Raw genomic sequence first — 13,558 nt, forward strand, 5'->3', positions numbered from 1 at the left:
TCCCCCTTGGACCCAAAACTACAAAGTCACAGCAGGACTGACTAGTCAAGGGTGTCTTCCCTCATCACGTCCTGCTCCATCAGACCCCGACCTGGTCAGGAGTTAGAAACATCACCTCCCTGGTTTTTTTCCCAAAGGTAGAGGTGCGCAGGTGAGGGGAGGAGCTCCAGTGGACCTTGGGTATCTGAGCTGGGACCGCCTGTGTCCCCCTGGGCCTGGCATAGAGTGGGACCCCATATAGGAGTATAAATTGGCAAGACCCAAACGCCCAACAAAGGAAAGTCTATTACAGTTCTGATTTTTCCAGGAGGATCATTGATAAGCAATTGCAGAATTTGGCATGTTGTTTAAATAGAAAAAGCATACTTGAACTCTGAAGCAATGAACCAAAAAAATCTTTATTCTGGTTTCATTCTCATACATCTCTAAATCAATGTCTACACCTTTACACCAAAAAGAGGGCAACTTTAGAGCCCACTAAAGCTATCAAAAATGAGAGCTTGGGGATTCCCTGTTTTACATTTTCAGTTCAAGAGACCATATGAGAGACTTATTTATCTGGAGGACAGAAATGGTTAGATCAATAAGAAGGGTCACACTGAGTTTTTACAGACAGAAAACTCCTGTCCTGTTCCCTCTTCAACTCAAGAAAGATACAAAGGATCAAAGTGGCTTCATTCACTCCAGGAGTATGGCCTGTACCTGGGCACTTGGTTTGGGCTAGAAGGCCAACTGAAGAGCAAGTTCTCTGAGATAAAGGCGCCATCCTTTATCTCATGGGTTATAATTCACCCTGAAGTTTACTTTACACACACCAAGGTTCTGAGATACCAAGCTCTCCTCTAAACTTGCCTTCAGCAGAAGTGGCTTCCACTGCAGCCCAGGGAGCCTGTGCTTAGTGCATGGAGAAAGCCCCATGCCACCACTGCCCTACCCCCACGGCCTGAGCACAGAAGGGACATTCTGAGGTTGCTAGAGGAGGCTGGGGATATGCATGCACACTGGCAGCACATGCTGGGGCCAAAGCTGGCTGGGAAGGCTAGCCTCAGGCATCCAAACTGGGGGAGCTTTCTTTCATCCTTCAAAATCCGAAACCTTCACTTTTGTTCCAGGTATAAGCTTTCAAATGCTAGTGATGCTTTATACAAAATGCAAAGGAAAATGACTTTTCAGAAAAAAAAATTCACTGTAATTTGTCAAGTATTTCTGAAGGAAAAGTGAATACAATATTAGGGGAATCTTTAGGGTGGGAACATTGGTTACAGATGAGTTAGGAGCCCACTATCTCAGAGCAATACTTTGTACTGAATATATTTCACTTAAAATGCTTAACTCGAGAACTACCATAAGTTTTCAGATGGGAAACAAGATCCTAGGGAGAGGAGAGCGAGGTGTGCAGCTAGTGGGAGAACGCCTGCTTGGCATTTGAGGCTTCACTCAACACCAGCCGCCCCTATGAGGCCACTGAGAAGTCACTAGGCAGAAAGGGGTGTACCCATGAGGTAAACATGACTGTGGCATAGACCAGCTCTGAGTGAGACCCTGAATCCTGGGCCCAGTCCTGCAACAGGCATCTGGAAGAGAAGCCATTTTCACAAGATGAGGAGAAGGAAGTATACTTAGCAAATTAGCTGAACACAATAACCTCTTCCAGACTCCCGAAAGCCGAGGCCTGCAGTGCTAAGCCTTTGCTTGCTCCAGTTTCACAGTTAAGAAGTGCTGCCAGTGCACATCAACACACATGAGCGTGAAACACGACTTCTTCATAAATAACTGCTGGCCATGACTGGTACGGTGGTGGCCTATGCAGCAGGACCCTCCACTCCAGTGTGAGGTAATTCACTGATGATGTGCAGACTTCTCAGGGGGATTCACTGGGCTTCCCCCAGACTCCTCAGTTACCTTTGGAGAGTCACAGAGTCATTGAAGCATAACCTCCACTTCCTAGGAGGAGCAGCCTAGTCATCGTACTGAATTTCAGCCCGCAGCTCTTTGGTGACATAGTTCACCAGCAGCGCCATTAGCTGCTGCTTCAGGGCCTCACTGCCCATAACCAGAGTAGTCAGTTGCACAGCGTCTGTCCAATCCAAGTGCCTGACAATGGCAGTGGCTTCATTAAAGAGCTTCTGCTGCTCAGCGGGAGGCAGCTCTATTAAGATCTGTGGAATTGGCTTAAACTGTCCACTCGTCATCCAGGCACCTAATAGACCTCCAACAGCCCCCCCTAGAAAACAAGGAAGGGTTTCATTAGTTGGGCCCTATTCATCAACAATGGCCTTAGGTCCTTGCTGAGAGCATGTCTACGGTCATGATGGGTGGCACATTCCTGAGTGGTCAGAATGAGCTCAGCTTCATGCCAGTTCCACCAGGCAGTGTGGAGGGCAAAGGTTTATGTGGTCTTCGGTCCATTTTGCCCAGATAATTGACACCCAAATATGCCCATCCCTAAGCTCCGTACTCATGGGTACAGAATGAAGCATAACCGTTTCCCCCAGAACTGTGCTAACTAAAACCCTCCTCATGAGCTGAAGAAGCGCCCCCCTCACCCCACCCACGCTTCCATAAAAATCTCTCCCCCATCACAAAGGCAATGGCTGAGAAGCAAATGCATTTTTAGAGGAAAACCATCTCTGTGGCAAGGCCAAGTTTCTTCCAGTAGGGTGGCTGTTACACTCCTTGCCCTTGAATTCAGGAAATTTCCAGAGAACTTGTGTGGCTAAAGGAAACTGGAGACAGATGAGAAGTTTCTCTTCTCTTAAAGCAATGTTTTTCACACCACCTCTACAGTTGTATGATGACAAATAACAAACTGAATTTAGTTTATTGTTTCTCTTTCTGCTACCCAACAAGGGCATGAACATTATTCTTATTGTTGTTGTTATTATTGTTATTTTGTGGTGCTGGGGATCAAACTCAGGACCTTGGGCATGTGAGGCAAGCATTCTACCACTAAGCCACATCCCCAACCCAAACATTATTCTTAAATGGAAATTTATGAGGCTGGAGCTGTAGCTCAGTGGCAGAGTGCTTGCCTAGCATGTATGAGGCACTGGGTTCAATCCTTAGCACCGCATAAAAATAAATATTTAGAATAAAAGCATACTGTTCATCTACAACTACAAAACTTTTTAAAAAAATGGAAATTTATTGTCAATGCTAAGGCATGCTATTTTGAGATTTGATGGTTTTGTATAATGGAAAGTTCCACCTAACCAGGTTATGTGAAGGATGGTACAGGGTGGGGGAAAGTACACTATGTCAGGGGCCTCAAATTCAAGTACCTTCAGGGGTCAGGTGGATGATCAAAAGGAGTGGGCCTGTGGAAACCTGGGACCTGGGTCCCAGTCTCAAGGAACAGCTGCTACCCCATGCCAGCCAAATGCTGTCATGTGGAATACCAGATTTATGCCTTTAAAACATCTCACAATTTTTAAATATCAGCAATCAGATATTTAAAGATGCAGCCTGGCTGGACTTAGTGACTCACTCCTAAAGAATATAGAAAGAGAAACAAACAGTTTCTCTTTTACAGTGGAAAACCCCAGCATGTGGGACCTTAACCAAATGATCAAGGTCACCCTCACCAGAGATGTCATATACTCCCTGAAATGATGCAAGAGAAGGAAACTATACCTCTGAGTATTCTTTCCAAAGACCCATCACTCCAGTCTTCATGAGAAACACATTAGACAAAACTAAACTAACAAACTTAAATACCTGCTCAATATCCTTCAAAACTAACAAGGTCATGAAAAACAAGGAACACCTAAGAAATTGTCACAGACCAGAAGAGATAAAGGAAAATAGGATCATTAAGTGCAATGTGGCATCCTGGACTGGATCCTGGAGCAAAACAAAGCCATTACTGTAAGAAATATAAATCAAGTTTTGAAATACTTAACAATAATGGATCAGTGTACCACACATGTTAACACTGGAAAGAAACTGAAACAGGGTGAAGAATGTGTGGGAATTCTCTACATAACCTTTGCAATTTCTCTGTAATTCTAATATTTTTGCAAAGTGAAATGTTTGGGGAGGAAACAAAAACAAAAAACAAAAACCTGGGCCAGAAGATAACCTGTTCGCAGGATGAGTGGAAAAGACAGGTAGCAAAACCTGTGTCTCCTGAAGCCGAGCAGGGAAGTACCTGGAGCAATCGGCCCCTCTGGTACAGAGACCAAAGCCAGCCTCATATCCTGGAAGCTGAATACTGGCCCTGGTCAGGTTCACCTCCTCTTCAAAGAAAAGGAGCATTCTGGGGAGGGAGAACCAGCTAATTTACAAGTTTTACTGAACTTTTCCCCATGACACCAGTGAAATGCTTAGAGCCGACAAGAGTTGCACTCATCTGCACTAAACCTTTATGAGAACATCAATATTTGATTTAGAGCAGCACTTAATGCAAAAAGTCGCCAGGAATATCGACCAGCAAATTACTAGCTCTTTGGAGAAGAGAAAATTCCTTTGTTTTCTGGGTAAAATGATGCTTCCACCCATGACCAGGGGCTGGAAGTAGCAAATCCCCTGTGTTCTCCCTACAGACATCCTGTTCTCCACTAGCTTTTACTCAATCTGAATAAAATATGTGTTCCCAAAATGGCAACTGGGCATAGCTATATGATAAAATTATCTCAGTAAGGCCTGCCTTGAGCACTTAGATAGGGTTGGGGACAAAGATTTAGAATATCACTGAGGAAGAAGGAAGTGGCCTTGTCTCTTCCCTTGGTTCTTCCTTCCTGGATAGCAAGAAGTTGAAGTCAGGACTTGCAAATCCACAGAATTTGGAAAGAGAAATATATACTGGAAAGGTCTGGGGCCACCCACATGCTTATTTTTCTCCCCAGTGTAGCTTTAGCTTAATGAAATGTCCTTGAATGTCAATCCTACTACTGAAGGAAAAAAGGGAACAGGAAGCCTTGCCAGTGAGCTGAGAAACAGAAGCCAACCTCAGCAGAAAAAGTGGTCTCTCTCCAGCCTACGTGCACTGGAAGACTGCAAGTCATGTACAAGGGTTTTCCACTGGGCTGTGAGCTCTCTGAAGCCCCTGGCTCCCCAGCAAGGCTGCCCAGCACAGAGCAGGCATTCCATAAATATCTCTGAAGTCCGATACAGCAGGTGCCAAGCTGTCATGAGAACACCATTTAAAGTATGCTTCAGGGTCCATTAGAAGCCACCTTGAGGGAGGCCTTATCTGGCTCTTCTCAATTCATCTGGATGGTGGCCAAGTTTCTGCCTCCATCCTAGCCTATGGTTTGGGCCACAACCCTGAGTCAGACAGAACTTCTGTGGCCTGAACACAGGAATTCTTCTTGCCCAGTTATGATTTGGATATGAGGTATTCTCCAAAAGCTCCTGTATATATAATGTAGGAATATTAAAAAGTGAAATTAGATTATGAGAACTAAAATTTAGTCATTCCTAGTTTGAATGGACTAATTGGATAGTAACTATAGGCAGATGGGGCATGACTGGAGGAGGTGGGTCCCTGGGGGCATGTCTTGGAAGGGTGCATTTTCCCTGTGCAACCCCCGCCAGGCCTCCCCTGACCTCTAGGTGCTTGGCTGCCATGAGTGGAGTAGCATTTCTCCACCACTCCTTCCACCATGATGTTCTGCCTCACCTAGGGCCCAGAGCAATGGAGTCCATCCACCATGAACTGAACCTCTGAAACTATGAGTCAAAACAAACTTCTTTCTCTAAGTTGTTCTTGTTAAGTATTTTGGTCAAAGCTAACTAATACATTCCCTTAATCCAAAAGAACTAACTTCATCTCAGTTCTAAGGAACAATGGGAAAATTTGCCAAACTTTCACTCATTGCCAGAAACTGATTCCCAAATTAAAGCAAGTCCTGCCTTATTGTTTTTGCTCCATGAACTTTTTGCTTTCGGAAAAGTGAAGGTCTCTTTGAACAAGTAGGCATGTGTAAGATGGTCACACAGCCCCTGCTCAGCAAATCCCAGCTACCTCCCTGGCTCCCTTCTGAAGTGACATGATAATGATGTGGGGAGGGGGCAACCAAAGATAATATCTAATAGCTTTGGACTAGGACACATTCATAGGGTCAGCAGCTGGCACTGGGGGAATGGTTCCTCCAGGTCTTAAGGACACAGACCTCACAGCCAAGAGCACCTGCATTCCTGAGAAACTCACATGGAAGCTTCTGTTTCTAAAAGGACAAATTAGATACACAAAGGTCATTTCACTGACTCAACCTTAACTCCACAAATTCCTTGCACAGGCCAGGAAGCGTCACTCTTAAGAGATTCATTCCTCCCCGTGGTTCCAAAGACTCTTATAACACTCCTGAGTCTAGCTATCCCTGCGAGACACCTACACTTACCAACAGCTAGTCCTGGTGGGCCACCCACCAAACCACCAACAAAGGCCACAGCCCCTGTGACGAGGGCGCCCCTCCCAGAGTGCTTGACAGCTGCCTTCATCTTCCTTTCCTCAGAGATAGAGCACAATAGCTTCATGATGTCTGCCACCACGATGGGCATCTTGGGAGATTCTAGAGGGGAAATCAAAAGGGAGAGTTTTAGTGGATATAAGAGAATTTCCACCCAAACGTTACTCTTCCAAGACTCTTAAGGAAGTGTGTCCCCATTTTCTGGAGAGATTGCAGGTTGGTTGCATGTATGACAGACTGAATCCCATCATGTGAAAAGGACTTTGTCACAGAGAAGCAGGGCAGCAGTTAGTTAATAAGCAAACAGAAACAGAAGAATGGATGAAAGGTCTTCTTTGCCCTCTGATTAACTTCTGATTTATGAGGGATTAAGAAGCAACCCCAGCCACATGTTCCACCAGTTTATCACAAGGGAGGCACGTCTGACCTCTGTTGCATCAGCGGCCTTTCAACTGGCTCAGGCAATCCTCAACACACAAAGCCTGGCAGAGAGCAGAAAGTCCAAGCCTCATGTTCTCTTTATGTGACAGGGCATCCAAGTTAGTGCCAAAGCAGAGAAGGGGCAAGGATGGAACTCTGGGATCACACTGGCATTTGCCTGCTGTGTGACCTGCAGCAGAGTGTCAGATACCTCACTTTAAGATGGAGATAAGCCACTTACATGCTGGACACTTGTAAGGTACAAGTAGGATGGATACAAAGTGACCAGAATGAGCATGGAACACTGCAGGCTCTCAATGTGATGGCACAAAACGTCTTACCAATACACAACCCTGGCTTCCTTAATCAACTAGTCTTCAAAGGCCACAGAGTTCCACTCATGGGACATAAAAAGCAAGGGCAAAATGAAGTCGTAAGATGAAGCAACCAGAGAACAAAATAAATCAAAGAATTCTAGGGGGTTGCAATGTAAACAGAAAAAAGGACTGATGGAACTTTAGAGCAATTCTCTGAGGTCTGGAAACTTATATGCTAGCAGGGAAATGATAGGCAGAGGTGTAGCCAAGGACAGGGTGAGCTCTGTCACATCCAGGGAAGGGCAGGAATGAAGAGTCCAGCACTACTAGGTCTTCTGGCAGCAGAGCAGCAGAGTTGGTGCTTCTCCCTCGAGCTTTGGCTGATCTCAAGACTCCATCAGCACTTTCCTTCTTGTCACGCTTCCCTACTCATTACAAGCTAAAATACTGAAACAGTTGCTACAGGAAGTTGACCAAGAACTCTTGGAGCAAAGTCTTGGCTCAGTAGCTTTTACCTACAGGAGCTCTTTCTGACCCAGGGGTAATCCAGAACCAGAAGTCTCTAATGAATTGTCCTCCTGCTTCTGGAAGAGAATTTTCAGCCCTTGGAATGAATCCATGGATCTACCATCTTACTACAAAGGCAGGTTTTCAGAACTTCTCTGCCCTTCCAGGAGGGACAAGACGTATGCTGTGCTCTGGCCACTGTAAATTTTTCTTTTTCCTTTTGATATACTTCAGGTGATGACTCCCACACAAGTGCATAGGAAGCACTTAAGGTCTTATTAAATGCCAGCCCAGGTGGACTTTGGACCTTATCTGGGGCAACAGCACTCTAGGAGAGAATGACCCAGGATGTTACTCAGTCCTTGAATTCAGAAGTTGCTAACAGGTGTCCTCCAGATGAGTCTTTTTGGCCACGTGGGCTCTGAGAGGCAGAGAAGAACTCAGGTATTCCTGTCCCTGCTCTAACTTCTCTGTGTCCTCCTGGCTTCCAGGCCCTGCCCCAGTCCCTGTGTTTCCAGACAGATTGAAAGTCGTCAATGCTTCCTCTTCCTGCTCCTTGGAAGAGAACCCCTATTGCTCTTCTAGTGGTCAGGACTTGTCCTCGCACAAATGTAATAACAATAAAACCACATTATCACAGGGAAGGAACTGAACATGGCAGAAGTCACCCAGAAATTGGGAGATGGGGGAAATTGGGAGTCAGAAGCCACTGACTTACCCAATGGTCATGGTCCTGAAAAAGCAATGCAGTTCAACAAAATGAGTTTTACTCAAATGTATATTAAGATAACCAAAGAAATCAATTTTATGGTAAAACCTTTCAAAAAGCTAAAAAGCCTACTGTAAAATATCTAATCACCTTCTAGCTTAGCTCTTGTTTATACTCGGCTTTTTAATCTGTCAATTATACTGGGAAAAGGGAGGCATAGCCCAGGTTTCACGAAAGTCCCCTAAAGACTGTGGGGAACCTCTGTTCCCAGAGGCCTGAGGCCCCTGGGCCCTCCCTTTCTCGGTCTACAAGGCTGCCATCCACACCAGTGTCCAGGTACCGCTCCTAATACAGGTTTTTGCAGAATTATGGACCAACTCTTTCAAAACAGTTTCTGTACAATAAGAAAATACATGTAAAAAAAACACAGAAAACAGATACATACAATTGTTTCCCCTTATCCATGAGAGATACATTCTAACACCCCCAGTGAATATCTGAAAGTGTGGATAAAACCACACTTTTGTTTGATTTTTTCCTATATGCTCAGCAATATTGTTAATATAATCTATATATAATCTAATATAATCTAATATTGTTAATATTATCTATCCTTTTTATGATTTATGCCCTGATGTCTCCTTTGCATCACTATTCTTGAGCTCTTGGACCATTATTAAGGAAAATAAGGGTCACCTGAATATATGACACAATAGTTACTAAGTGCCTAATGGGTGGGTAGCATATGCAGTGTGGATATGCTGGACAAAGGGATGATTTACATCCCAGGAAAGATGGAATAAGATTTTATCAAACTACTCAGAATGGTACATGATTTAAAACTTATGAACATTTTTAAGTTCATGGATTGTTTATTTCTGGAATTTTTCATTTAATATTTGACTGCAGGTAACTGAAACTGTAGAAAGTGAAACTGCAAATGAAGCAAGTCTATTATACCCACTCAACTGTGGGTACAATTTAGACCTCCTATGAATGACTCTAAGTCAAAACCCACAGGGCTAATGAGACATCATTTTGCAAATGCTACTTCCAACCTCCACCAGGCCAGCATCAAGGTACAAGCCTAGGGCTCTGCAAAAAGGGAGGGCCAGCAGGTGTCATGGCATTAGACAGCTGGTGGAGGAAGGGGCCCCACTCTAGCCGGGGTTTCAGTAGTTCTGCACCACAGGCAAAGGTAGCTTTGAGGGTGCCCCAATCCAAGGAAAGCTGGTTTAAACTTCTTGCAAGAATCATTTCAGAAGTTAGACCATCAACAGACTCTTGTTGTGGAAGAAAGTTCTGTGACCTCATCTCCTGAGCCTGTACTAAAAAGCAGTTTCCTGAAATCTTCAGGCTTGCCAGATTAAGAGGGAGGCCTATCTTGCTACTCCCTCTGTCATCCCAACACTGTCTTTGTCTGCAAATGACAGAGAGAGAGAGGAGGGAGGTGTCAGGAGGAACACCTCACGGGAGCAAGCCTTCCCCCATATCACACCTATTTCAGAATCTGATTTGTCCTTAAAACAGGCCCTGGTCATGGGAAGCCCATCTGCCAGCCACAGGAAAGACAAATGCCCACTGAAGCCCAGCTTCTTGCAAGTACCCAGTCTGGTCTGCTGATTTCAGCAGGGTTCTGGAAGGAACAAAGAGATAGAGATAAGCCCACTCCTTGGACAACAGTCTCTTTTTCTGAGTTCCACCAGATTGTGACAGACAAATAAGGAAAAGCTTCAGAGGAAACACAGACCTCCACGTATCCTGTTCTTTAAAAAATGTTAGATAAGATGTGCAACGCTTTGCCTTGCCTTGCCTGGGTTTGATACACACACACACACACACACACACACACACATACACACACGTACACAAATTTAAAAAGGGCAGCCTCTTAAGAGTCAGACTAATGATCTTGCTCACTCGGAATCTTCAGCACATTTTAGTTCTTAGGGAATTTTACAGAACTCCACCATGCACACTGGCTCTTGTAAACTTTGTCTTACCACCTTTCTATGCCCCAGTGTAAAGGTCACCGACAAACATTGTTGGATTAGCCCACTGAGTTTTTTTATTTTAATTAATTAATTGCCAATACCTAAAAATAAGATTTCAGATATACCCTGGAATACCTTGTTCTCTTGAAAAATCAAAAGGCCAGGCCACATTGAACCTGCCTTTCTGTGTAGCAATGGAGTCCAAGGTTGAGCAGGAACTGACATCCCCACACCACACACACACACTGGGCAGGGCACTGGCCTCCTGTCAGACCCTGCCAGAGGCACTCACCTTATCTTCCTACTTGGTGGATAAATCGTTCACTTTATAACCTCTCAAAAGTATCCCTATTTCTTTTCAAAAAAGTTAACTGTTGCCAACAAAACTAATCACTCTTCCTAAACCACTGACACCCCTTTCTGATCACCTCTAAACACGCATCCAAATCCTCTTTCCATAGAGCAAGACCTGGGGTGCTGGTCTGCAACACTGTGCAGCTGAGATTCCATTCTGCCTATGTAACACCCACCATGCCCACACGCACACTCTGCCTGCGTCATATCCATCCATACCCATGCGCACGCGACATCACACCTATCCATATCCACGCACACGCTCTGCCTGCATTACACAGACCCATACCCATGTGCACACTTGGCCTACATCACACCCATTCATACCCACGCGAACGCTCTGACAACCATGGCTACCCATGCCCACTTGCACGCTCAGTCTGTCACATTCACCCACACCCACCCATACCCATGCGCACACCCTGCCTGGATTATATCTACCCACACCCATGCGCGCGCTCTTCCTATGTTGCACCCATCCACATCCATGCACGTCGGAGTTCCTGCGGGGGAGGGCGCGGGACCCGGAGCCAACGCCCCGGGCCTAAGTTGTCAGGGTTCTAATCCCAGCTGTGCTGCTTACTTGTATTATATAGCCTCTCTGTGTCTCCGTTTCTTTTTATGGAAAGTGAATACGCTAACAGTGTGCACCGACACAGTGAGGGTTGGTCTCGCGCAGGTCTGGGCCCCAGGGCGCTCCCAGGCACCCAGCACAGCGGGCTGGCGGCGCCCCATTGCCTCGCCTCTCCGCACCCCTATCCCCGGGCCGGCCCGCCCTCGGCGCACCTTTACCTGGCGGTGAGGCGGGCCTGCCACGCACGCCTCTGAGGTCAAAGGCCGCTACGTGCCCGTGAAGGACTGACGCCTGCTGGAGCGCAGGGCCACAGGGCCGCAGGGCCCGTGTCGTCCTCCCGGCCCCGCCCGGCCCCCGCCCGGCCCCCGCCCGGCCCCCGCCCGGCCCCCGCCCGGCCCCCGCCCGGCCCCCGCCCAGCTCCGGCTCCGGCTCCGGCTCCGGCTCCGGCTCCAGCGCGCTCGCCAGAGGCTTCCGCAGGCCTCGGCGGCAGCGGCGGCGGCGGCCCCGCGCGCAGGCCCCGCCCTCCCGCCTTCCGGATCCGCGGGGCCTTCCGGGTTGACACGGGCCGGGTTGCTGCGGGTCTGAGCCCCAGAGCTGGGCCCAGTCTGGGGAAGGATCCTGCGGGCGCCGCCGGATATCCACTCCTACCCCTCTCTCGGCGGTCCACCCCATCCACCGACACCAGTGGACCCAACCGGGAGAGGCATCTGGAGATGAGTCCCCGGTCCCTTAAGGCGGTGCTACTTCACATCCACCCTCTGTCCTTCCGCCCTACCTCGCACACGTTTCAGATCCGGGTGCCCTTAGATCTTCCTCAAGCCTAGAAGGTTCTCCTGGAAGATCTCTGCTCCGCCTGGCAATTCGCTCAGGGTCTCAGTCCACTCCGTCTCGGGTTAGGAGAGGGCACGGGACATCTCGAGGTTAAAAGTGCTAAATTTTTATTTGGTGAATGTATAGGCCAGTCAGATAACAGCTGGTGGTCTCCAGGTCTGAAAAGGAGACGTGCTGGCTTTGCTTCCAGAGGTCCAGGGGTAGAGGCGGATCCCACTTCTAGGGCAAAGCTGAATTGGACAACCTCTTGAGAGGAAGCAAAGGGCAAGAGGGGGCGGGGTAACAGAGGGGGAGGAATAATACTTAAGAGAGAAGTCCCCCGACCCTTTCCCCTAGACACCCTAGGGTTGGCGGTGAACCATCTCAAACCTTCCTGGAGGATTTCCAAGGACCTTGCACTTAACCCTGATTGCAACCCTGCCAAAAAGACAGTTACCAATGCCATATTAGGGTAGGGAGAAGCTGAGCAAGAGCTATTGGGCTACCCAAGGCCCCAGTTAAGAAGTGTCAGGTGTAGATTCCAACCTGGATTCAAGTAACTCCAAACCCCTACATATGACCAGCACTCTACCCTGCTGTCCAGGGTGCTGTGCGTACCCAGAGAATGAAACTTTTCCCACTGCCATGGTCAATTTCTACTCGTGTTCTTTTCCGTGCCCTTGTAAGAAAGAATCCAAAGCACTTAATATCAAGCTTCCCCTGGCTGGAGTGAAATAATTCCATCCGTTCCTGATAGGAGCTTTGCGTGGGTTTGGGTGACTTTGACAAGTGAACTGAGGTTAAGAATAGAACAACTTGCACAGTGTCTCCTGCTTTGGGCCTGGGTGAGGCGCTCCTGTTTCTCTGCCGGCAGCTCCCTCTGGCGGCAGATTAAAGAACTGGCCCAGCCTGTGACTAACCTGAGCTGGGGAGTACCAGGAGCAAGGAAAGATGCCAGGAGGGAAGGAAGCCTCAAAGTTGAAGACACTGTAATCTGTAAGTTCATGCAAATCTTCAACCTGTCGACAGCCTGGGACCGTCATTGTGCCATGAATGAAATCATGGAGCGCAGCAGTGTCACGCAGTGCCACTTCCTCTTAATGGCCCCTGGGGTCTCTGAAAAATGGGTCCTGTGAATTAGGCATACAGTGGAGTCTCCATTACAGAGTTTTAGCATACAGCTAACGCCTTCATGATGCTCACAATGACTGTATCCCTGTGCCTCCATTTCCTCTTTTGGGAAATGACAATAACAATAATGCCCAACTCATGGTGGTGTTCTGAAGATTAAAGAAGGTAATGTGTAGGAATCTAGGTTATTCTTGTTTGCACGATGGGGTATGAAAATGAACAGCTTTCTCCAAAGTCCCAAATATGTGCCAGAAATTTAATTCCACCCTGACAAAGCACACTGTCCCCAGTGGGACCAAGAATCCCCCAAGATGCTACATGGTACACAC

At 47.2% G+C, this 13,558-nt stretch overlaps 1 protein-coding gene across 5 annotated transcripts; it reads right to left on the minus strand.

Moving 5' to 3' along the window:
• Window positions 1-379: 379 nt before the first annotated feature.
• Window positions 380-12,801, minus strand: C16H19orf12 (chromosome 16 C19orf12 homolog). Of its 5 annotated transcripts, none has more exons than XM_047529782.1 (3): window positions 12,692-12,801; window positions 6,345-6,515; window positions 380-2,224 (listed from the first exon to the last, which is right to left on the minus strand). In XM_047529782.1, the coding sequence occupies exons 2-3, from the start codon at window positions 6,502-6,504 to the stop codon at window positions 1,959-1,961; spliced, it is 426 nt and encodes a 141-aa protein (XP_047385738.1). In that variant the 5' UTR covers window positions 6,505-6,515; window positions 12,692-12,801; the 3' UTR covers window positions 380-1,958. The 5 variants fall into 5 exon arrangements, with proteins under 5 accessions (XP_047385738.1, XP_047385740.1, XP_047385739.1 ...); XM_047529784.1 differs by lacking the exon at window positions 12,692-12,801 and adding an exon at window positions 12,064-12,402; XM_047529783.1 differs by lacking the exon at window positions 12,692-12,801 and adding an exon at window positions 11,507-11,655.
• Between the last annotated feature and the right edge of the window lie 757 nt (window positions 12,802-13,558).

Source organism: Sciurus carolinensis, chromosome 16, assembly GCF_902686445.1.
Source record: "Sciurus carolinensis chromosome 16, mSciCar1.2, whole genome shotgun sequence".
Taxonomy (NCBI): Eukaryota; Metazoa; Chordata; class Mammalia; order Rodentia; family Sciuridae; genus Sciurus; species Sciurus carolinensis.

Coding starts and splice junctions, on each gene's coding strand:
- C16H19orf12 (XM_047529782.1), bottom strand. CDS start 6,504: ATGCCCATCGTGGTGGCAGACATCATGAAGCTATTGTGCTCTATCTCT. Junction 2,225..6,344: donor CCCACCAGGACTAGCTGTTG/GTAAGTGTAGGT, acceptor CTTGTTTTCTAG/GGGGGGCTGTTGGAGGTCTA.